Source organism: Pogoniulus pusillus, chromosome 5 (assembly GCF_015220805.1).
Source record: "Pogoniulus pusillus isolate bPogPus1 chromosome 5, bPogPus1.pri, whole genome shotgun sequence".
NCBI lineage: Eukaryota > Metazoa > Chordata > Aves > Piciformes > Lybiidae > Pogoniulus > Pogoniulus pusillus.
In genome coordinates this window covers 13,268,312-13,290,376 of record NC_087268.1, presented here as the reverse complement: position 1 = coordinate 13,290,376, position 22,065 = coordinate 13,268,312, and the positions used below count along the sequence as shown (strand labels likewise).

General features: G+C 42.7%; 1 protein-coding gene across 1 annotated transcript in view; it reads left to right on the top strand.

Moving 5' to 3' along the window:
* ZBTB20 (zinc finger and BTB domain containing 20) overlaps positions 1 to 21,445 on the top strand; it is a 31,052-nt gene extending 9,607 nt beyond the window's left edge. The window contains exons 2-3 of the mRNA XM_064143278.1: positions 12,816 to 14,420; positions 19,898 to 21,445. Coding sequence (XP_063999348.1) covers positions 12,836 to 14,420; positions 19,898 to 20,316 — 2,004 coding nt within the window. The 5' untranslated portion in view covers positions 12,816 to 12,835 and the 3' untranslated portion in view covers positions 20,317 to 21,445. The remainder of the gene's footprint in view (positions 1 to 12,815; positions 14,421 to 19,897) is intronic.
* The last annotated feature ends 620 nt before the right edge of the window (positions 21,446 to 22,065 follow it).

Below are 22,065 nucleotides of genomic sequence, written 5' to 3'. Positions count from 1 at the left end.
AAAGGGGGACATATTCCCTCAGTTCAAAAGTTAAACTCCCAGATGCTATCTCTGATCTTTTTTTTGTCTGAGTAGAGGGTAGAATGTGCCTGAAGGCAGACCTGAGAAATAACTGTTGTGCTCAGTATCACCTGTTAGTGTCTGAATGCAATTCCAGGGCCTTTTCTCTGGGGGGGGGGAAATAATAATTGAAATTGATAATGTGTATTTAATGCTACAGAACCATCTGATGATATCAAGCCACCCATGAATGCTGTGTTCTTGTTTATTGCTTTCATTTATTAGTTTTAAGGCATTTTGCCATGGTTTCTCTTCCTATCAATGCTGAGGAGGTAATTTTGGAAAGAAATCTGCTCCTAGGGATTGAAGGGGTCTCACTGAAGACAGAAATTTTCCCTGTGGCCTTCAGCATCATTGACATGAGCATGTGCTGTTTCCCACTGGTATTTAAGTCTGAATTACAAGCACACCTGAACATTCGTCCCATAAACTCAAAATAAAGAAGCCACAGTCCAAAACAATATGTGTATGTCTTGCAATATTTCTAAGTTGAAATATTCACCAAAGCTTCCAGTTGTGCTAGTTGACAATTACCCTTTCACTAATAGAAAAGATAAATGGAAAAAAAATATAGCTAAATAAAATCCAGCATTTTCATGTGGTAGCTTTCCTCTACTCAGGGAAGAGAAGAGACAAAAGCATCCTTTTGCCAGCCCTGAGGAGTAGCATTTACAGCTTTTCATCCATTCCTTGTTTTTCTCATCAACCAGAAGTTCTGTTGACCATAATGATTATTTCCTACATTGAAAGCCCTTGCTCTGGAAACGTGGAGGGTATAAGCAGTGCTTTGCTACAGACAGCAGCTCTCCCACAAAAGTCAACCATTTCTGACTGCACCCTTTTCCTAGTAGACTGCTACAAACACTCCCTGCAGAGGATTCTAGCTTGAATAGAAACCTTCTAAACAGGTAATTATCTTAAGAGGTTTTAATCTATATTTTCCTTTTAACCAAAGCCCACAGGCATTCAGGCTTACTGTATTTAACCACACTCAAACTGATAAGCTTTTCCTCCTTGTCTTTCTGCCTGGAAGAAAAACCTAACAATACAGGGCAAATGTGAAAGAGTTCATGGAATAGCAATAGTCTCTTTTGGAGACATATTTTAATACATTTGCACCTATTATCCTTCTAATTCATTCCTCCTTCAGACTCAACTCCTAACTCCAGCCTCTTCTTCTCCCTAAACAATGCTCCTAAGCGAGGATGTAAGTTTATAGAGTTCACCACAGCAAGATGACCAAATGCAATCCCTGTCCACTTTCATTATGGTTGTTCATTCTGAAATACACTATTAGAATTTTCTTAAAAGCCCTTAAAGCAGATGAAGGCATTCACAGTGACTACTTTTGTAAGCTTTTGATCACTCACATAGAAGAGTGACATAAATCACTGTTTGCCTACCTTTTCCAAAACATTTGGTGGTTTGGGTTTTTTTGGAGGGTGGATTTTTGGTGGGTTTTGTTTGTTTGGGGTTTTTTGTTTGGTTTGTTGGTTTTTTTTTTTTTAATTAAGAAGCCTCACCATATGCTTCACCTTGAATGGGGACTGCTCACACCATATCTTACAGGTGGCCCATCTCACCTCTGCCTTGTTCAGTGGCTCCCTTGTTGCATGTCCTCTGATGCATCATGCAGCCAGTCACTAGTGGTGTTCCCCAAGAATCAGTGCTGGTCCTATCCCTGTTCAATATCTTTATTGATGATCTGGATGAGGGGGGTTGGCTCATCATCAGTAAGTTTGCAAATTACACCAAGCTAGGAGCAGGTGTTGATCTGTTAGAGGGTAGGAGAGCCCTGCTGAGGGACCTTGACAGCCTGGATGGGTGGGCAGAGGCCAGTGGGATGAGATTTAACAAGGCCAAGTGCAGAGTTCTCCACTTTGGCTACAACAACCCCAAACAGCATAACAAGCTCGGGACAGAGTGGCTGGAGAGCAGCGAGGAAGAAAGGGACCTGGGGGTACTGGTAGATAGTAGCTGAAGATGAGGCAGCCGTGTGCCCAGGTGGCCAGGAGAGCCAATGGCATCCTGGCCTGGATCAGGAACAGTGTGGCCAGTAGGACAAGGGAGATTATTCTGCCCCTGTACTGAACACCGGTCAGGCCACACCTTGAGTCCTGTGTCCAGTTCTGGGCCCCTCAATTCAAGAGAGATGTTGAGATACTGGAACGTGTCCAGAGAAAGGCGACAAAGCTGGTGAGAGGCCTGGGACACAGCCCTGGGAGGAGAGGCTGAGGGAGCTGGGGGTGTTTAGCCTGGAGAAGAGGAGGCTCAGGGGTGACCTCATTGCTGTCTACAACTACCTGAAGGGAGGCTGTAGCCAGGTGGGGGGTGGTCTCTTCTGCCAGGCATCCAGCAACAGAACAAGGGGACACAGCCCCAAGTTGTGCCAGGAGAGGTCTAGGCTGGATGTTAGGAGGAAGTTGTTGGCAGAGAGAGTGATTGGCATTGGAATGGGCTGCCCAGGGAGGTGGTGGAGTCTCCATCCCTGGAGGTGTTGAAACAAAGCAAAGATGAGGCACTTAGTGCCATGGTCTAGTTGGCAGAATAGGGCTGGGTGCTAGGTTGGACTGGATGATCTTGGAGGTCTCTTCCAACCTGGTTGATTCTATGATTCTAACAGCATCTCCACTGGGAAGGAAAACTAGCCATAGATGTGCCTAGATTTTTGAAAGGGCCAAACTGCCTTTAACTTGTAGCCAATTAAAACAGTTGGGCCGTGCTGGAGCTTGGCAGGATCATGCCCGAGCTCTGTGGGGACAAGTGAGCATGGTTGAACCAGTTCTCATGCAGAATAGAAGAGGGAAATGTTCCCTACCGAAGAATGGATAAGCGCAGCCTCGTTTCTCTTCCTAGGAAATGGTGCCATCATGTGGCCACGCTGTTTTCTGTTTCCATTTACAACAGGGTAGCTTTCTCACTTTACCTTTCCAAAAAAGAAGTGGGAAAAGAAATTAAAATGCTGTTTGATGATCCTAGCCTTTGCTAAAATGTAAATGGCTCATAGCTGTCTGGGGCTCAGGAATTTACATGCTTGTAATGATATGGTCAACCTGTTGAAAGCCCCATTATTCACAGAACAGAATTAGCCAGGTTGGAAGAGACCTCCAAGGTCATCCAGTCCAGCCTAGCACCCAGCCCTGTCCTATCAACTAGACCATGGCACTAAGTGCCTCAGCCAGGCTTTGCTTCAACACCTCCAGAGATGATGACTCCACCACCTCCCTGGGCAGCCCATTCCAATGCCAATCACTCTGCCTGGGAAGAACTTCCTCCTAACATCCAGCCTAGACCTCCCCCGGCACAACTTGAGACTGTGTCCCCTTGTTCTGTTGCTGGTTGCCTGGCAGAAGAGACCAACCCCCACCTGGCTACAGCCTCCCATCAGGTAGTTATAGACAGCAATGAGGTCACTCCTGAGCCTCCTCTTCTCCAGGCTAAACACCCCCCAGCTCCCTCAGCCTCTCCTCACAGGGCTGTGTTCCAGGTCCCTCACCAGCTTCGTCTGGACATGTTCTCTTGACACATTCTTGTATCTCAACATCTCTCTTGAATTCTGATATGAGTCACAAAATGAACCTCCTGTGATGGCAGCTTCAGCAGTTCTTCTTTTAACATAGTATATGTTGCTTGAAGGTATTCTAGATAACTATAGGAGGAGCATCTCCCATCGATGTAGTCCGAGTCTATGCTAGAGGGATACGAGAAACAGAGTGTATATGTATGTTTACACTGGAGATATATTAAACTGGACCCCAAATATATGTCTGGTAATAAAATGGCTTTCAAGTATACCCTTCTTTACTCTGAAGTTCCTAAAATAGCAAGAGTACAAGCTGGACTGAGGGCAGGAAAAGTAAATACCCCAGCTAAAAATGTAGTCTTTATTTAACTTAAAAATAGCCGAACATGTGATAATACCTCAAAGGTATTGGTCACCAGACTACTATGAATTGGAACTGTTTTTTACCTGGTGTTTTACAGTTGTAAGCAGAATGCTCACTGTAAAGAGGTATAAAGGAAGTAAGGCAGCAGAGTAGTGTGGATGTTTCACTTTTGTAAGCCCGAGGAACAACATTCAAAGAGACCTATGGAGATGTTTCTTCAATCTGTCTGTAGTGTTTTTTAATCCAAGGAATGCAAAATAATGGCTTCATATTAATTAAGGTGAGCAGTCCTTGTGGAGAGTTGGGGATGTGATGCTCTTCTTGTTCTACCTGTGAAGTAAACTGAGGCACAGACGTTGCCACCTGTGGATTGTAGAGCAAACAGTATTATCGCTGACAGGGTCCTCCTGAATTCTTTGAGGCAAAGCATGGGAGGGTGATTCACTGCCTGCTCCCCAAGCATGTAGGCTGAAATAGAGGCTTCTATGCTTGACACTGGGGGTTATGCCCACTGAATATATGAACAATTTTATGTACAGGACACCTATGGTTTAGTCTTCAGTTTTATATAAAACCTGATGTCTCATCATTAGGTAGATGCTAAAAAGCACAGAGCAATTAACTGAATAAATTGTCCCTGGGAAATTTGCTGAACATTCTCTAGTCTGCAGAAAAAAAACAACAACCTGTCTGCTGAACAAAGTTTAAGCAAACTCTTTCTTATTAGTTGTCTACTTGATGTTTGCTCTTTGGAGAACAAGGTTGTGTTTGTGTGTGCATGCACTTCTGTCTTTCAAATAAGCATAGTTCTTAGACTATGAAATTTAGAGAAGTTTGACAGCATCCACAACACAGTGATTCTTCCTTCAGTAGAGTATATTACTGACACATTAATAGATATTGTGCTGGTAAAAATACAGTACTTCCTGTTAAATGTAGACTGCTACATATTTTGATTCTAACAACAATCTGGTAGGGTTAGGGCAATTCGTGTAGTGTCATCTGGTGTTTGTTTTGGAGAGATATTATAGAAGGAGATACTGATTTTTCAAGATGTTCAAACAGATGATTGGGTGAAAACTCCAGCAAACCTTTAAAGCAACAGAAAGCAAGAGCTGCTCCTGGTCAGATCTCCTGTGGAGGATACAAATGTTCTTCTGAAACATCATGAAAGCTTTTCCTCTTGAAATCCCCTTTCAGAATGAGCAGGCCAAGTATTCAGGAAAATCGATCTGTGCAGGGTTGGCTTGATCAGCCTCTCTAGCATCATTGAGATAGACTGGAAAGTCAGCCACTACCAGGTTTTCAGGACTGCAATTCAAGCCTTTTCCTTGAATGGAAGAAATACTGCCTTACCAAATTTGGTCCCAGAATGTTGGAACCTGATGCAGGACTAATTTTGTGTATGAAAACACTAGATATGAATTTTTGTTCTGTTGATCCAGTTTTATTTTAGAGTAACTAAGTCGAGAACAACAGGAAAAAACCCTTCATCGTTAGGCATAGATCAGGTCGTTGAAGAAAGCACCCATGGTTGTGGTGCTAAGTTTGATACAGGAGACAGTAATGTATGGAAATGAGAACACTTCCTGTGGATATTGTGAGGCTTTCATATGTTGTGGTGGAAATGCTGTATTTCCACAGAACTGCCCTGTTTGTGCAAGAGGTGAGAATTTTCATTCCAAGTCAAGGATTCTTTACTGAGATGTGCCTCTCCTAAGGAAAAGCTGTACAGTTTTGTTCTGGTAACAGGGATTCATTTGCTTGAGTTGTTAGTCTGTAAGGTCTTTAGAGTGTGCTATATGAAGTGTCAGAGGGAACTGCTTTGTTCACCTCACTCAGCTAGCATACCATATCTATTTTAAGTGAAAGAAGGACAAACTGGATAGAATATAAAAGAATGAGGACAGTACCTATACCCCGTGAGCATGATTGGGAGACCTGAGTCTGTATTTTCTAGAAAAGATAGGCCTAGAAAACTGAGACACCTTCCAGTGTATGAGTGAGTGCTGTAAAGTGGTCAATAGTTCTCTATGTCTGCTGTAGTTGGAAAGCATGAGTAATTGATTTCAAATGCAAATACAAGGAGAACTTTCTTGCTATAAAGATAGCAGACAGTCTGTCTGAGGAGAGAGTGGAAAACCCCCACACTGTGGGTTTTTGCAACCATGCTAGACAGATTTCCAAAGAGATAGTGTAGGTAAATTGTTCCCACCACCACAGAAAGCAGTAGACTAAATGACTGTCTGAAGAACCCTTTTGCTACAACTGGGAGGCTGTGGTCATCCACACTTGGTGTGCAGTCCAGGGATTAGAAATGTCTGAAGCTATGTATGATAGAGAAAGAGAGTAAAGAGTACATGGTAATGCTTGTCTCCAGCAGCAGCAGATTGCTTAGGTTTGTAGCACTCCCAGGAACTCAAGTTGTGCCGAGGGAAGTACAGGCTGGATGTTTGGAGGAAGTTCTTCCCAGAGAGAGTGATTTGCCATTGGAATGGGCTGCTCAGGGAGGTGGTGGAGTTGCCGTCCCTGGGGGTGTTGAAGAGAAGCCTGGCTGAGGCACTTAGTGCCCTGGTCTAGTTGATTAGACAGAACTGGGTGCTAGTTGGACTGGATAATCTTGGAGGTCTCTTCCTACCTGATTTATTCTATGATTCTAATGGATGGATTACAGATGAAGAGAAAAACAGCTCCAGAACCAGGAAGAAAGCCTACAAATCCTAACTTACACATCTTTGTTTTAGCCCAGGGCACTTTCCAGCCTAGGGATGCACTTTGTCCCGTTTGTGATGAGAATATAAAGATACCATATTCTATAGGGAATATAAGGCTTCATCTTCTCTACTGTCTCTCAAAGCCTGTCGTCTTCTCAGTGCAAGACCTGAGAAGCTTGTCAGGAAGACAAACTTAGGTGACAATATCAAAGCAATTCTAGTTAATACTACTTGTGTAAGTGTCAGTGAGATAGGTTGCCAATTTTTAAATGGTACTGCAGAAGACTCTGGCAAAAACTCCATCCATATCCATCTCAGCAAGCTTACCAGTTCTTAAGGATAATAGGTGATTGTTGCCTTCACCTAGTGAGTATGAAAATAAGATAAAACCTATGAGTTTCACTCTGCTAGATATTGCTGTGGAAGACCAAACTATAAATTTCCAAAAAGAGCTTGGATTCCAGCATCCTGGGCAGTTTTGCTTCAGGTGAAGGCTACGCACTGAGCTACTGCTGAGTAACAGTAGCTGTGGTGGTTTCATCATCACTGTGTTTCTAGAAATGGTAGTCATTTCTGTGCAATGAGCTTTGAGATGCTGTGATTTTAAAAGACACTAGAGGAAATAAAATTCTGTGCTATCTTTCAGTTATGAGCATTAAAGGTGTAACCATTGGCTTTGCAGAAAGGGACATCTAGTGGCCTGTACTAAATACATTTTAAAATGCACAACGTAGCTGTTTGTGTGTGGCCTGCAGTCTTTAATATTCCATAGCTCTTTGTAGCTCTACCACAATGACATGTTTGCTGGGATTAATTCTTAGGCGTTTGGCAAATGACAAAACCACCTCTGTGAGTTGTACCTTTCTAACTTTATGTAGACCTAGATATGGTAGCATTGGCCTGTAGAAAGCTGCCTTCAAGGCATGCTTGAGGTACCTCACTGCTGCACTTATACATTTTCTGTATCTTCTTCCAGGAGTTCATTGCCTGCTGTTTCCTTCCGCCACTGCCTTCCCCTTTGGTACTGTATTTGGAGAGGTTGTCATTGTTATTGTCATGGTAAAATCTACTTTCTTTTGAATGCCCACAGCATAAAAGTCAGCAGGAGGGGTGGATGAAATTCAGGGAAACACTAATCTAAGCACTCAGTCATGTATTACACAAAAGTTTTTTCCTTTCCCATCCAAGTGGTGCTCTTTCTTACTAGTTGAGGTTGAATTCCATGCATGTTTCCCTGAATAGCTGACAGTTTAATCGGTGCATTTGCATATGGGCAAATGGAGCTTTTTTCAAACTTGCACAGTAATATGTTTCACCTTTATGCCATGCCAGCTTCAAATTGCGTCCCAGGAGGATTGCAAATGTGCATAATCTGTACAGTTGTCTGAGCTTTCTTTTTTTTTTCCTTCCCCCCCACCCCCCTTTCCTTTTATTTTTTCCTTTTACTTTCTTTTTTCCTGCTTTTTTATTCTTTTTCTTCTTTATTTTTTTTTAAACTGGCAAATGTCTATTCATTGCCCATCTGGGTAAGAATAGCCTTTGCATTTTCACACCCATTCTTTCCTATATGGTTTGTGAATGCCCTTCCAATCAGAACTTGCTTCACAGAAAGGGGACAAAACCATTTTACAGGAGTTTCTTAGAATAAGTCTATTGGGACCTCTACATCATGTTTACTGGGGAAAAAAAAAAAAAAGGAAAGAGGGACACTTAACAAAGACCACTTGAATTTCACAGAAAGTTTCCCACTGTCTGGAGTTTAAAAGACTGGCAGGCCTGAGAAGAGCCTGAGACAGCAGTCTTTTTCCTGGGCCAGGCATTTGTGCAGTGATGAGTAGGTGAGTGTGTGTGTATAGCAGGGTCTTGTGAGGAGCTGACACACATTCTAGCCTTTCCAAGGCCCTACCAGTCTTTGTGAAAATGTGGCATTCACTTTAGAATCAAACATACATTGGCAGTTCCACCTCCTATGGGAAGTGTCACTTTTGAACTTTCAGTTTAGAGCAGCATACAGTAAAGGGCAACCACAAAACTTGGATCTGAATTACAATTCCTGCAAAGAGGGGGAGGAACTGGATGGGGCACCAGGTTTTGCTACTTACCAATCTCTGGAAATTGTTAAATCTACTCTTTCACGCTGTTCTGATTTCCGTGGTAGCATCTCTGATACTATTGCAAATGATCTCAGGGGTGACCTTATTGTTGTCTACAACTATCTGAGGGCTGGTTGTGGCCAGGAGGAGGTTACTCTCTTCTCTCAGGTGGCCAGCACCAGAACGAGAGGACACAGCCTCAAGCTACGCCAGGGGAAATTTAGGCTCGAGGTGAGGAGAAAGTTCTTCACTGAGAGAGTTGTTGGACACTGGAATGGGCTGCCCGGGGAGGTGGTGGAGTCGCCGTCCCTGGGGCTGTTCAAGGCAGGATTGGACGTGGCACTTGGTGCCATGGTCTAGCCTTGAGCTCTGTGGTAAAGGGTTGGACTTGATGATCTATGAGGTCTCTTCCAACCTTGTTGATACTGTGATACTGTGATCTGGTTGCTTGTGCTTTGGATAGGTGTGGTTTTCAGTGCTGAATGTTAAGGAACATGGCCTACAAGAAACATCCTCAATATCTGTATTAGCTTTTAAAATAGTTTCTAATGTTTTACACCCACCCCTCTAGTTTTATCCTTAAGGAGTGAATTTCAGTTGTTTCCCAGCTGAAGAAATAGATGTTGCAATTTCATTTGAAAAAAGTAATGTGAAAAGGATTTTTCTAAGAGAAAACTCTGTTATTCCAATAGCAACCAAAATGTATTCCATGACTTTTATGAAGTGACTCAATTCACTTTCAGACAAGTTCCTACAACTCAAGGTGTATCCTCCATCAGTTCCTATAGGAGAACTATTCGCACCTTAAGGTGAAACAGTTCTCTGATTCTGTGACAAATGCATAGAAACCTCTTAATTAGACAAATTCTATGACACATGCATAGAAACCAAGCTGGCTGCTAACATTAAGTTAGCTAATGACCAAATACCTTTTGGCTACAGAGCTCTTGTTTCTGACAGCCAGGACCAGAAAAAGGCTGCTGAAACTTCAAATGAACCTTGTTTTTTCCCATTTCTCTACATGGTTTATGGACAGGTGGCACAATTCATTCCAAAGAATTCACCCAGTCTTGGGGGGCACAGCACATGTTTCTGGAAATGAATTGTGAGTTCTGCTCACAAAATTGCTTTTAGCTGCTAAGGTGCAGAGGAAGCAAATAGACCTCTTTGCACCTGCTCAGGTCTACAGACCTGTCCATAACATGTGGCATATTCCACATTATGCATGCACAAGACAGGATTTTTGGTTTATCAAGTTAATACTGCTGCATATTTCTTATTACTATCAAATACCTACTTGATAAAGTGGAACATAAACAGAGGCCGTTCATTTTAAAGAAGCACATCTTAAAGACATGCTTATGAGAAAATGGAGCCCTAGGGTCAAAACCAGTAGCAATCAATACTTATTGATGAAAAGATTTCTAGCATACCAATAGACAAGCACTCAAAAGGAGATACAGATAAATGGGTAGCTGTGCAATCACTTGCCATGGTCTGCAGGAAGTCTTGAAAAGAGATGTCATCAATTTGTCATTAATTTTCCAGTCTTCTGTTTCCCCATCATTACAAAGCTTTTGCTAGATTCTCTTCAGATCAAGGATTATGACTTTTATCTAAATACATCCTTGTATGATGTGACATGTTGGGAAAGGAAGCATCTGGAACTGCCCTGAAGGCCTCTGGAGAATTAGTCTATCTGGAAGGAGGAGAGAATACATCTCTTCTGTATGTTATAATATTTGCAGTGCCCTGAAAGGAAAATCTCCCTGTTTCTAAGATATTTTTTCCAGTCCTATGATCAGTGTCATCAGAGAAGGAAACTCAAGTTTCCAGCAGACCTTATGAACAGGACAGATGTAATTCATGACCTCCATGACCGTGGTTTCCTCCTTGTTCCTGTGATGTGTCTTCCCAGTGCTCTAATCTCACATGGGAATTAGTATCCTTCTGAAACTATCTGGTTGGCATCTGTTGTCATCAATCTTCTTTAGATAGCTTGGGCCCATCAGGATTTCCAGTTTCTGACCTTTTTGCTTCCCTTTTATCATTCAGCTACTTCAGAGAATTAAAATTACCACCTGTGTCCAAATTGGTTTCTCTTTGAAACACCAGAGCCAAGGGTACTTGAGGTGCCAGGGGTGGGTAAATGAGAAGCAAAAGGCAGAGCAGTGAAGACAACAAATTTTCCTGCAAACTGCAGCGAGCAGTGTTCTATGCCTGTGCATGAGATGTAAAGCAGCCCTTGGGCTGGAACAGAAGGCAGACACATGAAAACACTTTCAGAGCTATCTTTTTTGCTCAATATATTTCTAATAAAACAGACAGTGGCACTAATTTACTCATGCTTCTCTGCCAAATTTCATTCTTGCATTCTCACACATTAATAAGTAATTGTGGCAAGAGAGGTTGTAGCTTGGGTTGGAATATCTGTAAAAGTAGTAGTCATTTTGCATTACTTCTCTCTGCCTACTTTTCTGGGAACAGAGGTACTACAAATGCTAAGAGAAAGAAATTATTAATAGTGTTTTATTTGTTTTCCATTCAAAGGGCAGTTCATTCCTCAGAGTCAAAAGGTGAAACCAGAGTTTCTGCTCATGGGAATCTAAATGGATTAAAAATGAGTAAAGAACAGGAGAGGAAACAAAAAGAGGAGGAAGGGGAGACTGGGAAACCTCATTACTCTCTACAACTCCCTGAGAGGAGGTTGTAGTGAGATTTGGGTCAGTCTCTTCTCCCTAGTACCAAGTGATAGAATGAGAGGAAATGGCTTGAGGTTGCACCAGGATGGGTTAGATTATGTATTAGGAAAAAAATTACTGACTAAAAGAGTAGTCAGGCATTGGAACAGGCTGTGGTAGAGTGACTGTCTCTGAAAGTGCTTGAAAAATATGTGGACATGGCATTTTGGGACATGGTTTAATGGCCATGGTGGTCTTAGGTTGATAGTTGGACTTGATCATCTTAGAGGTCTTTCCCAACTGAAACAGTTCTGTGATGATGATGACAAACAAAAGCATTAAAACCAAAGCAAACAAAATGGAGATAGAGAAAAGTGTACTGAGAGATGAACAAGTTACTTTTTAGTCATTTACATAAAAGTTACTTTTTAGTCATTTACATAAAAGTTAATTTTGTGTACCCAAACCAGTTAGGTGCTTTTCTAGACTGTTCTCTATTTGGGTTATTCAGCCAAACTAAGACTAATTCTTCCTTAGAGTTAATGTCTGTAATTTTCCAGTTTCCATCAAGTAAATAACAGTAGGAAAACATTTGTTTTCATGTGATGGCATTCTGGTGCCAGTCAGAGCTTGGGATGTGCTAAAAATGAAGGAGACAGCTCATGTTAACTTTTGGCTTTGGGTGCTTACAGAGGACTGTTTGTCACTATTGGGTGGCAAATGTTCTAAACCACAACCCCAGACAAAACTGTGCGTAGGATTTTAGGAACATTTGCCACCTAAATCTTGAACCAGATTTGGATTTTATGAAGTGACTGCCAGTTTTGATTTTGGGGTGTTTTTTTTTTAATACAAGCAACTGCACTGTAAAACACAGGATCCACATTCCTTAAAATGCCAGACTAGATAGGAATCACATTCTCATACAGACTCTTTGTATTAACAACTTGGCGTAAAGGGTCTTTAAGTAAGTAAGAATCTGATATTTTCTGGCATGGGTCCAAGTCCAAACAGATTAAAATCCAACTTTAATCCATGTGCTTGATGTTTACAGTTGGCTGCCGCTAGGCGTTTTTTAAGCCGGGTAAACTGATAGCAAATCCAAAGCCCAGGAATGTGGCTCACCTGGCTACACCTATGTTGCTCAGCTTTTATCCAAAATCTCAAGGCTTGAGCTTCTGCAAGGGAGTAGGGAAGTTTACTTCTAGCCTTCCAGAGAAGACGCCTCCTTATTGGTGCCTTCAACATGATTTTTACCATACGACGTCTTTTGTTTACCCAGTGGGCAGTTGCCTTCACCAGTGCCCTGAATGTGGCTCTGCAGAGGACAAGACTCAATCTGTTATTTTTATGTTTTCTTTGTCACCTGCTTTGCTACAGGTAACATCAGTTGCAAGGGGATGACAGAGCGCATTCATAGCATCAACCTTCACAACTTTAGCAATTCTGTGCTCGAGACCCTCAACGAGCAGCGCAACCGTGGCCACTTCTGTGACGTGACGGTCCGCATCCACGGGAGCATGCTACGCGCCCACCGTTGTGTGCTGGCGGCTGGCAGCCCCTTCTTCCAGGACAAGCTACTGCTGGGCTACAGTGACATCGAGATCCCCTCGGTGGTATCAGTCCAGTCTGTGCAAAAGCTCATTGACTTCATGTACAGCGGGGTGCTGCGGGTCTCACAGTCGGAGGCCCTCCAGATCCTCACAGCTGCCAGCATCCTGCAGATCAAGACTGTGATTGATGAGTGCACAAGGATCGTCTCGCAAAATGTGGGAGAAGTCTACCCAGTGATTCAGGATTCTGGCCAGGAGACACCCAGAGGAACACCCGAATCAGGCACCTCGGGTCAGAGCACCGACACAGAGTCTGGCTACCTGCAGAGCCATTCACAGCACAGTGTGGACAGGATCTATTCAGCTCTCTATGCCTGTTCCATGCAAAATGGCAGTGGGGAACGCTCCTTTTACAGTGGAGCTGTGGTTAGCCACCATGAAACTGCGCTGGGACTCCCCAGGGACCATCACATGGAAGACCCCAGCTGGATTACCCGTATCCATGAAAGGTCACAACAAATGGAGCGGTACCTCTCTACCACTCCTGAGACCACACACTGCCGCAAGCAACCACGCCCAGTTCGCATTCAAACCCTGATGGGCAACATCCATATTAAGCAGGAAATGGAGGATGACTATGACTACTATGGCCAACAGAGGGTGCAGATCCTTGAGCGCAATGAGTCAGAGGAATGCACTGAGGACACTGACCAAGCAGAAGGCACTGAGAGTGAGCCGAAAGGGGAAAGTTTCGACTCGGGAGTCAGTTCCTCCATTGGCACTGAGCCCGATTCCATGGAGCAGCAGTTTATGGCTGGTCCGGGCCGGGATGGGCAACAAGAACCTTCTCAAGCAGATCAAACTGATGTCCCTGCTGATGGCACTCAGCCGCAGCAGCAGCAGCATATAGATGCCAACTCTTCCTCGCCAGAGAGAAGCAATGACATTGAAATGGACAGCAAAGTGCTCACAGTCAATAACAGCACCGAAAAGGGGACTTTGCAGCCTTCTGTCAACACAACTGTTGCCCAACCATTGCCAACCACACAGATCTACTTACGCCAGACAGAAACCCTCACCAGCAATCTGAGGATGCCACTGACTCTGACCAGCAACACTCAGGTCATTGGCACAGCTGGCAACACCTACCTGCCTGCCCTTTTCACCACACAGTCTGCTGGCAGTGGCCCTAAGCCTTTTCTCTTCAGCCTGCCCCAGCCTTTAGCTGGCCAACAGACACAGTTTGTGACAGTGTCCCAGCCTGGCTTGTCAACCTTTACTGCTCAGCTGCCAGCCCCACAGCCCTTGGCCCCATCTGCAGGCCACAGCACAGCAGGTGGGCAAGGCGAAAAAAAGCCTTACGAGTGCACTCTCTGTAACAAGACTTTCACCGCCAAACAGAACTACGTCAAGCACATGTTTGTACACACAGGTAAGAGCACATCCCTTTGGCTTAGACATGAAGCCAGAGAAAGTCCTTGACAAACATGGACTTAAGTCCTGTTTCCCAACCTGCCAACCCCCAGCACAAACAGGATGGAGAAGTTATCCAGGTAGATGGTATCACCGTATACTTGCTGAGTTTACCACACTGAAGTTGAGCCCCTGCAGAAATGTATAGGTCCATTGTGACCTTTAAAAGTCCCTTCCAAACCAAACCATTCTATAATTCTGTGATTGCTGGAGCATAACTACATGGGGCAGAAACAAGCTCATTTTCTTGGAGTAACCTGTGTTGTGCACCCATCCAAGGAAACGTTTAATGTTTGTTGTCCCCTGCAAGCTGACCAGGCAATGTTAAGTAGAAGCGACAGGAGGAAAATAAGGTTTAAAAAACATATCTACTAAGAAAGGCCATCCCTCTAAGTTTTAACAGCTATGGGGATTTAAAATTCAAGTCTGGCATGAGTCTGGGGCAAGTTCATTCCTGGTGGAACAGCAGCAGTAGGTCCAGGCCTGGGTTTTACACACACTGCCAGGTATTTTCTAAATCTCCTATATGCCTATAAGAAAGTCAATCTGGAGGTTTTTAGGAAGTTTTTCTGTATTTCCCTGAAGCTGATTGCTGTAATCTTCTGTCTCTTAGTAAGTCAGGTGTTTCACTAGCTATGTGTACATAAACGTTGGCCTCAAAAAGAACAACTTAAAGTAATATATGTAGAACACAACATCAGCACTCTTTTTCTCTAGGAGTGCAATTACTTTAATATATGGACTCCCAAGATTCTATAGGTAATCATACTGGTAAGCCAAAATTGCCTTTTCTAGCTTTGTCATGAGACTTCAAAGCAAGGAGGTAGATGTATTTTACATGGAGAGGCTATTCTGAGTTCAGGACTAAATTTTGCTTACTTTAGCCTTCAGCTCATTCTGACGTCGGGGAGAAATTCTAGTTTAGAGAAAGAGTAAATATTTCCCTCAGCAAGCAGCGAGTTTTGTTAACATCAGATCTTAAAATAAATGCTAGGTTTGTGATATGTGGAGAAATTGCCCAGGATATGGCAGGAATGCAAGTCGTGCCTCCCTGTTGTATCCACTAGATTTAATTTCCATATCCATATGTAAACTTTTAACTTCTGTTTACCTGTAATTATCACCTAAATGAAATATTCCTCTAGACATCCAAGGCAGACATGTACACATGCAAAAAGGTATGGGACAATATGTATGCTTGCAAGGATCAAGAATCCTAAATCCCCAGATTGTTCTTTGTGTCCATTTATGGTCTCCATCTCTCTGTTTTGGATGGGTAACTAAAATACTGTGTAGATAGCGTTTTTTAGTCAGAAAAATACACCCTTCAGAGCACAGTAAAATATTATCTGCCAGCACCCTTCTTCTAAGAGCTAGAAAGGCTTTTTTCACAAATTACTTCACTAAGACTTGGTGCTTTATTTCTCCCACTCCAAACTGTGCACCACATTTGCCATTCAGAGTCAGATAACGAATAATACTGGAAGATCTATCTTGAAATACTCCTAACTGATACACATAAAGTCAAACAAGGCAATTGATAGACGTTGCCAATCTTGAATTAATATTTTATTTGTCTGAGAATGCCTAAAATAATGAACTGTGGTGGGAAGGGGAGATTTGGGTCAATAAATTGTTTCAAAGTTCATTTAGGAGCAAACTGGCTCCTGGAGTGACTGGTAGAATAACTGCATCTTAACCAACAGAGGGCAAAGCTTCAGAAAACCCTTCTGAAAATAATCTTTACTTGTAGAGCCTCAAAGAAGATGTCTGCTGTCTTGTCTAGTGCAGGACAGGGTCATTATGAAAAGTGAGGGGAGGCAGGCATTCCTGCTGTCAGGGTGATATTCCTCAGCCCTGCTAAAAGAAGCCAGGCAACGTGGCTCTGGAAGAGATCCGCAGAAAAAGGGAAGGATGTGAGAGATGCAAATGTTTGAATTAGTCTTGCTGTCCGGAGGGCTCACGAGAGAAGCCATAAAGGAATCAAATCATAAACCAAAATTCAACAGCCCGGAGGCCTCCCTATCACTATATGTTTTTATACCTGAAAAACTACACCATGATGTAGCTTTCCATGCGATGGAAACCTCCCTCCCTTTCCTCCTTCACATAGATACAAACATTTTAGAGATGGATATTCTTCTGTGTTCCCTGAAGGCTGACTTTCATGTATCTCACAAAGTTTTTCTCTAAGACTTGCCATGTTGTGGAAGTACAGTGTCTATGCACCTTATAAGCCATCATTGCCTTCTCCTCTGTATCACCTCATGGTTAATATTCATTAGCTGTCCCACATCGCTGTCTGTGATGGTTTGGGCTCTCACCCGCCCCCCCCCCCCCCCATACTTTGTAGGTACCCAGCTAACTCAGACGGACCCTGGGAATATAGATGAAGCAATTTATTTACAGCTAGCAGAATTTACAAGCAGCTATTTACAATATATACAGTTATATACAATTATATACAGAAATATACAAAGGATAAACAATACAAAAGCACAACTCCCCTCCCAGAAACCTGAGTCCCCAGGAGGGGCTTCCAAACCACCCCAACACCTCCCTCGGCCCTCTCAACCTTACCCCAGTTCTCAGGAAGAAGAGAGGTGCAGCCAAGAGGTTAGGGAGCAAGGTTAGTGGGAGCAAGGTTAATGAGATGTGACCAGGTCTGAAGGCAAAGGCAGAAGAAAAAGACAAAATGGAGAAAGTTTACTTCTTCTTCCCAGAGCTCTCAGCGAGACTGTGAGAGAAGTTGACATCAATTGTTTTTCATTTCACTGCCTGTTATCAAGTTCTTTTACCAAAACATCCCAACTTGCTTCTAACTAGCACACTGTCCAAAACCAGTCAAATATGAAATAAAGAGCCCAAAGGAGGAACATGCACATTTAATACACTGAGCATAGTTTTCTCTGACTTCAAGATAGAAGAATCATGGGAATAAAGAAGCTACAGTGCTCGTTTAGGAAGCACATACATTTGCATACAAAAAAAAAAACAAACCTAAACATTTTTGAGATTCTGAGGAGAAAAGAAATCCCAGGAAGGTTTTGAGGCTAAGATTAGAAACTTAGAAACATGTGCAGGCAAAAATTAGGGTGTTTTTATAGCATAGTCTTAACAGGGTCTATAGCAGACTAATTACAAACTCTGGGACATACATTGCCTAAGGCGAAAATGAACATTGTAAATATAATCAGCCTCTTGTAAGTTAATCAGACATTATTAGAACTGACACACCATAATATCCCACATAACACGTGTCAAGCATATTGGCCTGTCTACACTCAACACACCATGTTGGGCAGAGCCAGCAAGAAAGTAAGGACGGAATGTGTTTTGACCAAGTGTCTTTCACCGAGTAGGGACAAACTCATCATTGGTGCAAGGAAGAGCAGCATGTGGATTTCATTCACAGATGTCACCATCATATGGGCAAACTGTGAAATAAAAAGAAACAGAGACTCAGGGGAAATAAAATAGCAGGTCCTTCCCATTCAGTCCATATTAATTAGCTCTCCTTAAAATTGAATATAAGTAGCGTGTAGTAATCTCACTAGACAAAGATTAAATGGTATATTACTACAGGTGTGTGATGATCCCTGTAGATTGACTCTTCGGGATTTAAAACAGTGCCAGATTGTAAAAAGGAGGAAGTGGGATGTCTGTGAAAACAGAGCAGCAGAAAGCATCTCTACTTGAAGGGAAATTGTGAAATGACCAAAGGAAAGTAATTTCTCAGTCACTGAAACCAGGACCATTTTATTGTTGCAAACCTATGGTACTATCTCTCTCTTTGACAGCTTGGGGGATGATGAATTACCACATGGGAAATATGCCACAAGTGATTCAGAAAACAAATTAAAAAGCAGCTTTTGATGGGACGTTCAGGGTGTTGGGTATCATTTACATTATCAGCACAGCAGCATATCACAGAGATGTTGCCTGGCACTATGAAACACGAGGCCACGGCATTGTCTCCCAAAAGAACTCTGAACACAAGGAGGAATGAAAAGTAGTCTGAACAAACCCAATTGCATGTGCCCACCTAAATATTTTTTTTTCCCTAGTTCATCCTTGTAGTCACTGTTTTGCCTGGATATGGTCAGGGTTCAGTTATAAGAATTGCCAGGATCAGTTTTACAGCGGCCCTGAACACACAAGGTGATGTGGTGTAACTGTTTATGCCAACTATAGATGGCATAACTATTTTGTATCTCTGATTTGCCTGATAAAGTGTTTCATTTAACTGGCAGTCAATTAATTTCAGTTTTATGTCTGTTGCACTGGAGGAGATTTATCTGTTAGGTTGCCCCTTGCATGATACTGACTGGCCTGGGCGATTCTATTTACTGAGGTTCCCTTTTCAGCTACTTGTCCATGCTTCATCTATGAGATTTGACCAGAAAAAGTGGCACCAAATGTAAACCTCTTGTAAAGCTTTGGATCCCTTTGGCAATCTCTAGCGTTTCTCTTCTGAGAAATTTAAAGCAATTGGACAAAAACCATGTGTTGCTGCTCTGCTAACTTGTAATTACTAGCTTTTTCCATGGTTTTATTACATGCAAGTAGGGAGCTGGAGGCATTGAAAAGTAAACTTGACTAAGACCTTTCTAGATACATGCATGAGGAGAAAAGTAGAAATATAGGCAGGACAGACTCCGTCATTGAAGCAGGGGGGTAGATACCAGGACCTTTTGACTCTAGTCCTGTCTTTGACAGTGCCTACTATGTGAACTTGAAATCACCTGAACTCCTTTTTACTCTATCTGGACCTACAGCCCCCTTTGTGAAACATTTGAAACCTCTGGTTGCAAAAAAATGTTGTGTATCAAAACACACTTGTATTAATTATTAATTAGTAACAGAATTACTCTTTCTGAGCCAGAGTGTCGGTGTCAGGAGGCTGGTGAGAGGCGCGATCGGGGTACTGATGAGTTGACTCCAGCAGCTTCTATGCATCAGTACAGCTTTATTAGGGTAGCGAAGCCTCTTATATAGTGCTCAGAGGAGGTGTATACAATCAGCCTGGGGCTGGCACAAGTGGACAGTACAGATTGGCCCAGAGCCACGTGCAAGGTGCAGATAGGTTGCCCTGTGCCAAAACAACCTGTGGTTCCCACCCCAGGGGGCTGGCAGGCTCAGCCCCCTGTAGCTGTGTCTGCCCCAGGGGCCAGCAGGTCCAGCCCCCTGCAGGTGTGCGTGGGTTGCTCACTGGTCCACAGCCTAGCTCAAGGACATTCTCCCATCACAAGTTCTCATGTTTACAGCTCATGTCCCGCTGCGGGAGAATTCTCCCACACCAGAGCACATCACCAAAAGCCCCCTGACTGTTGGTTTATTGCAAGGAGTCCAATGGAGCTGGTTTAATTTTATTATCTTTTTTCTTTCTTCTCTGCTTTTTCCTCCCTCTCTTTCTCTCTCATTGGTAATGGGCAGGTGAGAAACCCCACCAATGCAGCATCTGCTGGCGCTCCTTCTCGTTAAAGGATTACCTAATTAAACACATGGTGACGCACACCGGCGTGAGGGCATACCAGTGCAGCATCTGCAACAAGCGCTTCACCCAGAAGAGCTCCCTTAACGTGCACATGCGCCTCCACCGCGGGGAGAAGTCCTATGAGTGCTACATCTGCAAAAAGAAGTTCTCCCACAAGACCCTGCTGGAGAGGCATGTGGCTCTGCACAGTGCCACCAACGGCACACCTGGAGCCACCGGCACCGGCGCGAGGGCTGTTCCTGCCGGGGTGGTGGCCTGCACAGAGGGGACCACATATGTCTGCTCTGTCTGTCCAGCTAAGTTTGACCAAATCGAGCATTTCAACGACCACATGAGGATGCATGTGTCAGACGGATAAGTAGAATCTCTCTCTCTCTCTTTGTTTATGAACAAAAACAAAAATAGAAACAACAAAAAAAGCTATGGCACTAGAATTTAAGAAATGATTTTTTTTGTTTCATTTTTACCTTTATTTTCCTCCTTTTTTTTTTTTTCCTGTTTATTTTTTTGTTTGTTTCTTTTTGGGTTCGTTTCGTTTTGTTGGTTTTGTACTACATGAAGAACTGTTTTTTGCCTGCTGGTACATTACATTTCCGGAGGCTGGGTGAATAATAATTTTCCCAGCCTCTCTTGGATGGTGGCCTTAAGGCCAGGTAGTGCTTCATGAGCTCCACTGGTTGGATCTCTAGCTACTGGCCTCTAAATACAACCCTTCTTTACTACAAAAAAAAAAAAAAAAAAAAAAAAAAAAAAGGAAAAAACCAAACCAAAAAAAAAAAAAAAAAACAACCCTACACAGGAAAAAAAATCAAAAACAGACAGAAAAAAAAAAAGTCTTTTTTCTCACTTGTGAAGAGCACTACAAAAAAAGAAACAAAACAAAATCTATTGCAAATCTACAAGGCCTACTGTCATTTATATAAGTACACCGCTCGCAGTGTTGTTTTCAATGGACATGATTCACAATGCTGACCGCTTTTGGACTTCACAGTATCCAGTTAAAACTGTGGAATATTTTTGCTTCTGGTTGAGCAGCAACCAGAGGAAACAAGGCCCTGCTGGTTTCCACCACGTGTCTGCACACACACACGCATCCGCAAATGCACGCAAGGGCTGAGGGCAGCGCAAGGCAGTGTGGCTTGGGTAGTGTGGAGTCCCTGCAGAGTGAGGAATATGAATCAGAGGTTCCTCACTTGGATTCTCCTCCATTCCACGCTCTCTGGCGCACCCTCCCTGAATGCTTTTCTCATACCACCACCTTACAGCAGAAACCAAGAAGATTCAGACAACGAGCAACGGTGGCTTTTTGGTAATTTATTGAGTGTCTTCGCTGAGCCCAGGGCCTCAGCACAATCAAGAGGGACTGTCACAGAAGGCAAAGAGAAACACAGAGGAAAAATCAAAGATGTCAGAGGTTGTAACCTATGGATCTAGGTACAAGAGAAGGGTTTAGTTCCCACAATCTTTGCAAAAAAAAAAAAACCAACCCACAAAAACAAAGCAAAAACAACAACAACAACAAAAAAAGTTGCATCAGGATTTATTCTTGTGGAAGAAAGAGGAATAAAAGGGTGGGTGGGGAGGGGGAATAATAATGAAAAAAAAAAAAAGAAATAAAAAAGAGTTCTTGGGACTTTTTTAAATTCAAAAATTTTATAGGGGGGCAAAAGTGACGTTTACCAGATAGAATGCTGATTTTTTTAATATATTTACAACAGTATTTGTGTAAAAAAAAAAAAGAAACAAAAAAGTGAGATTGTTGAAAAGTAGATTTTTTTTTTTTCTTTTTGGTTTCTTTTTTTCATTTGTTTGTTTGGTTTTTTTTTTTTTGGGGGGTTGTGTTTTTGCGTACACTGCCACTAATATCTTCTCTTTTATTATATATATGAATATATAAAAAAATATATATATTTTATTTGAAATTGAGACTGTTAAGGTTAGCTAACCTGCTTCCAGATGGAGGGGGTGGGAGGGTGAGGAGGGGGAGATGATCTTGATTTTTTTATTTAAAAAAGGAAAAAAAAAGAGGAAAGAGGTTTCTTAATTTTCTTTTCTAGTAGTATTTTTATTTTCTCTTTTCTATCGGAATCAAGAGTTGCCTGGGTCG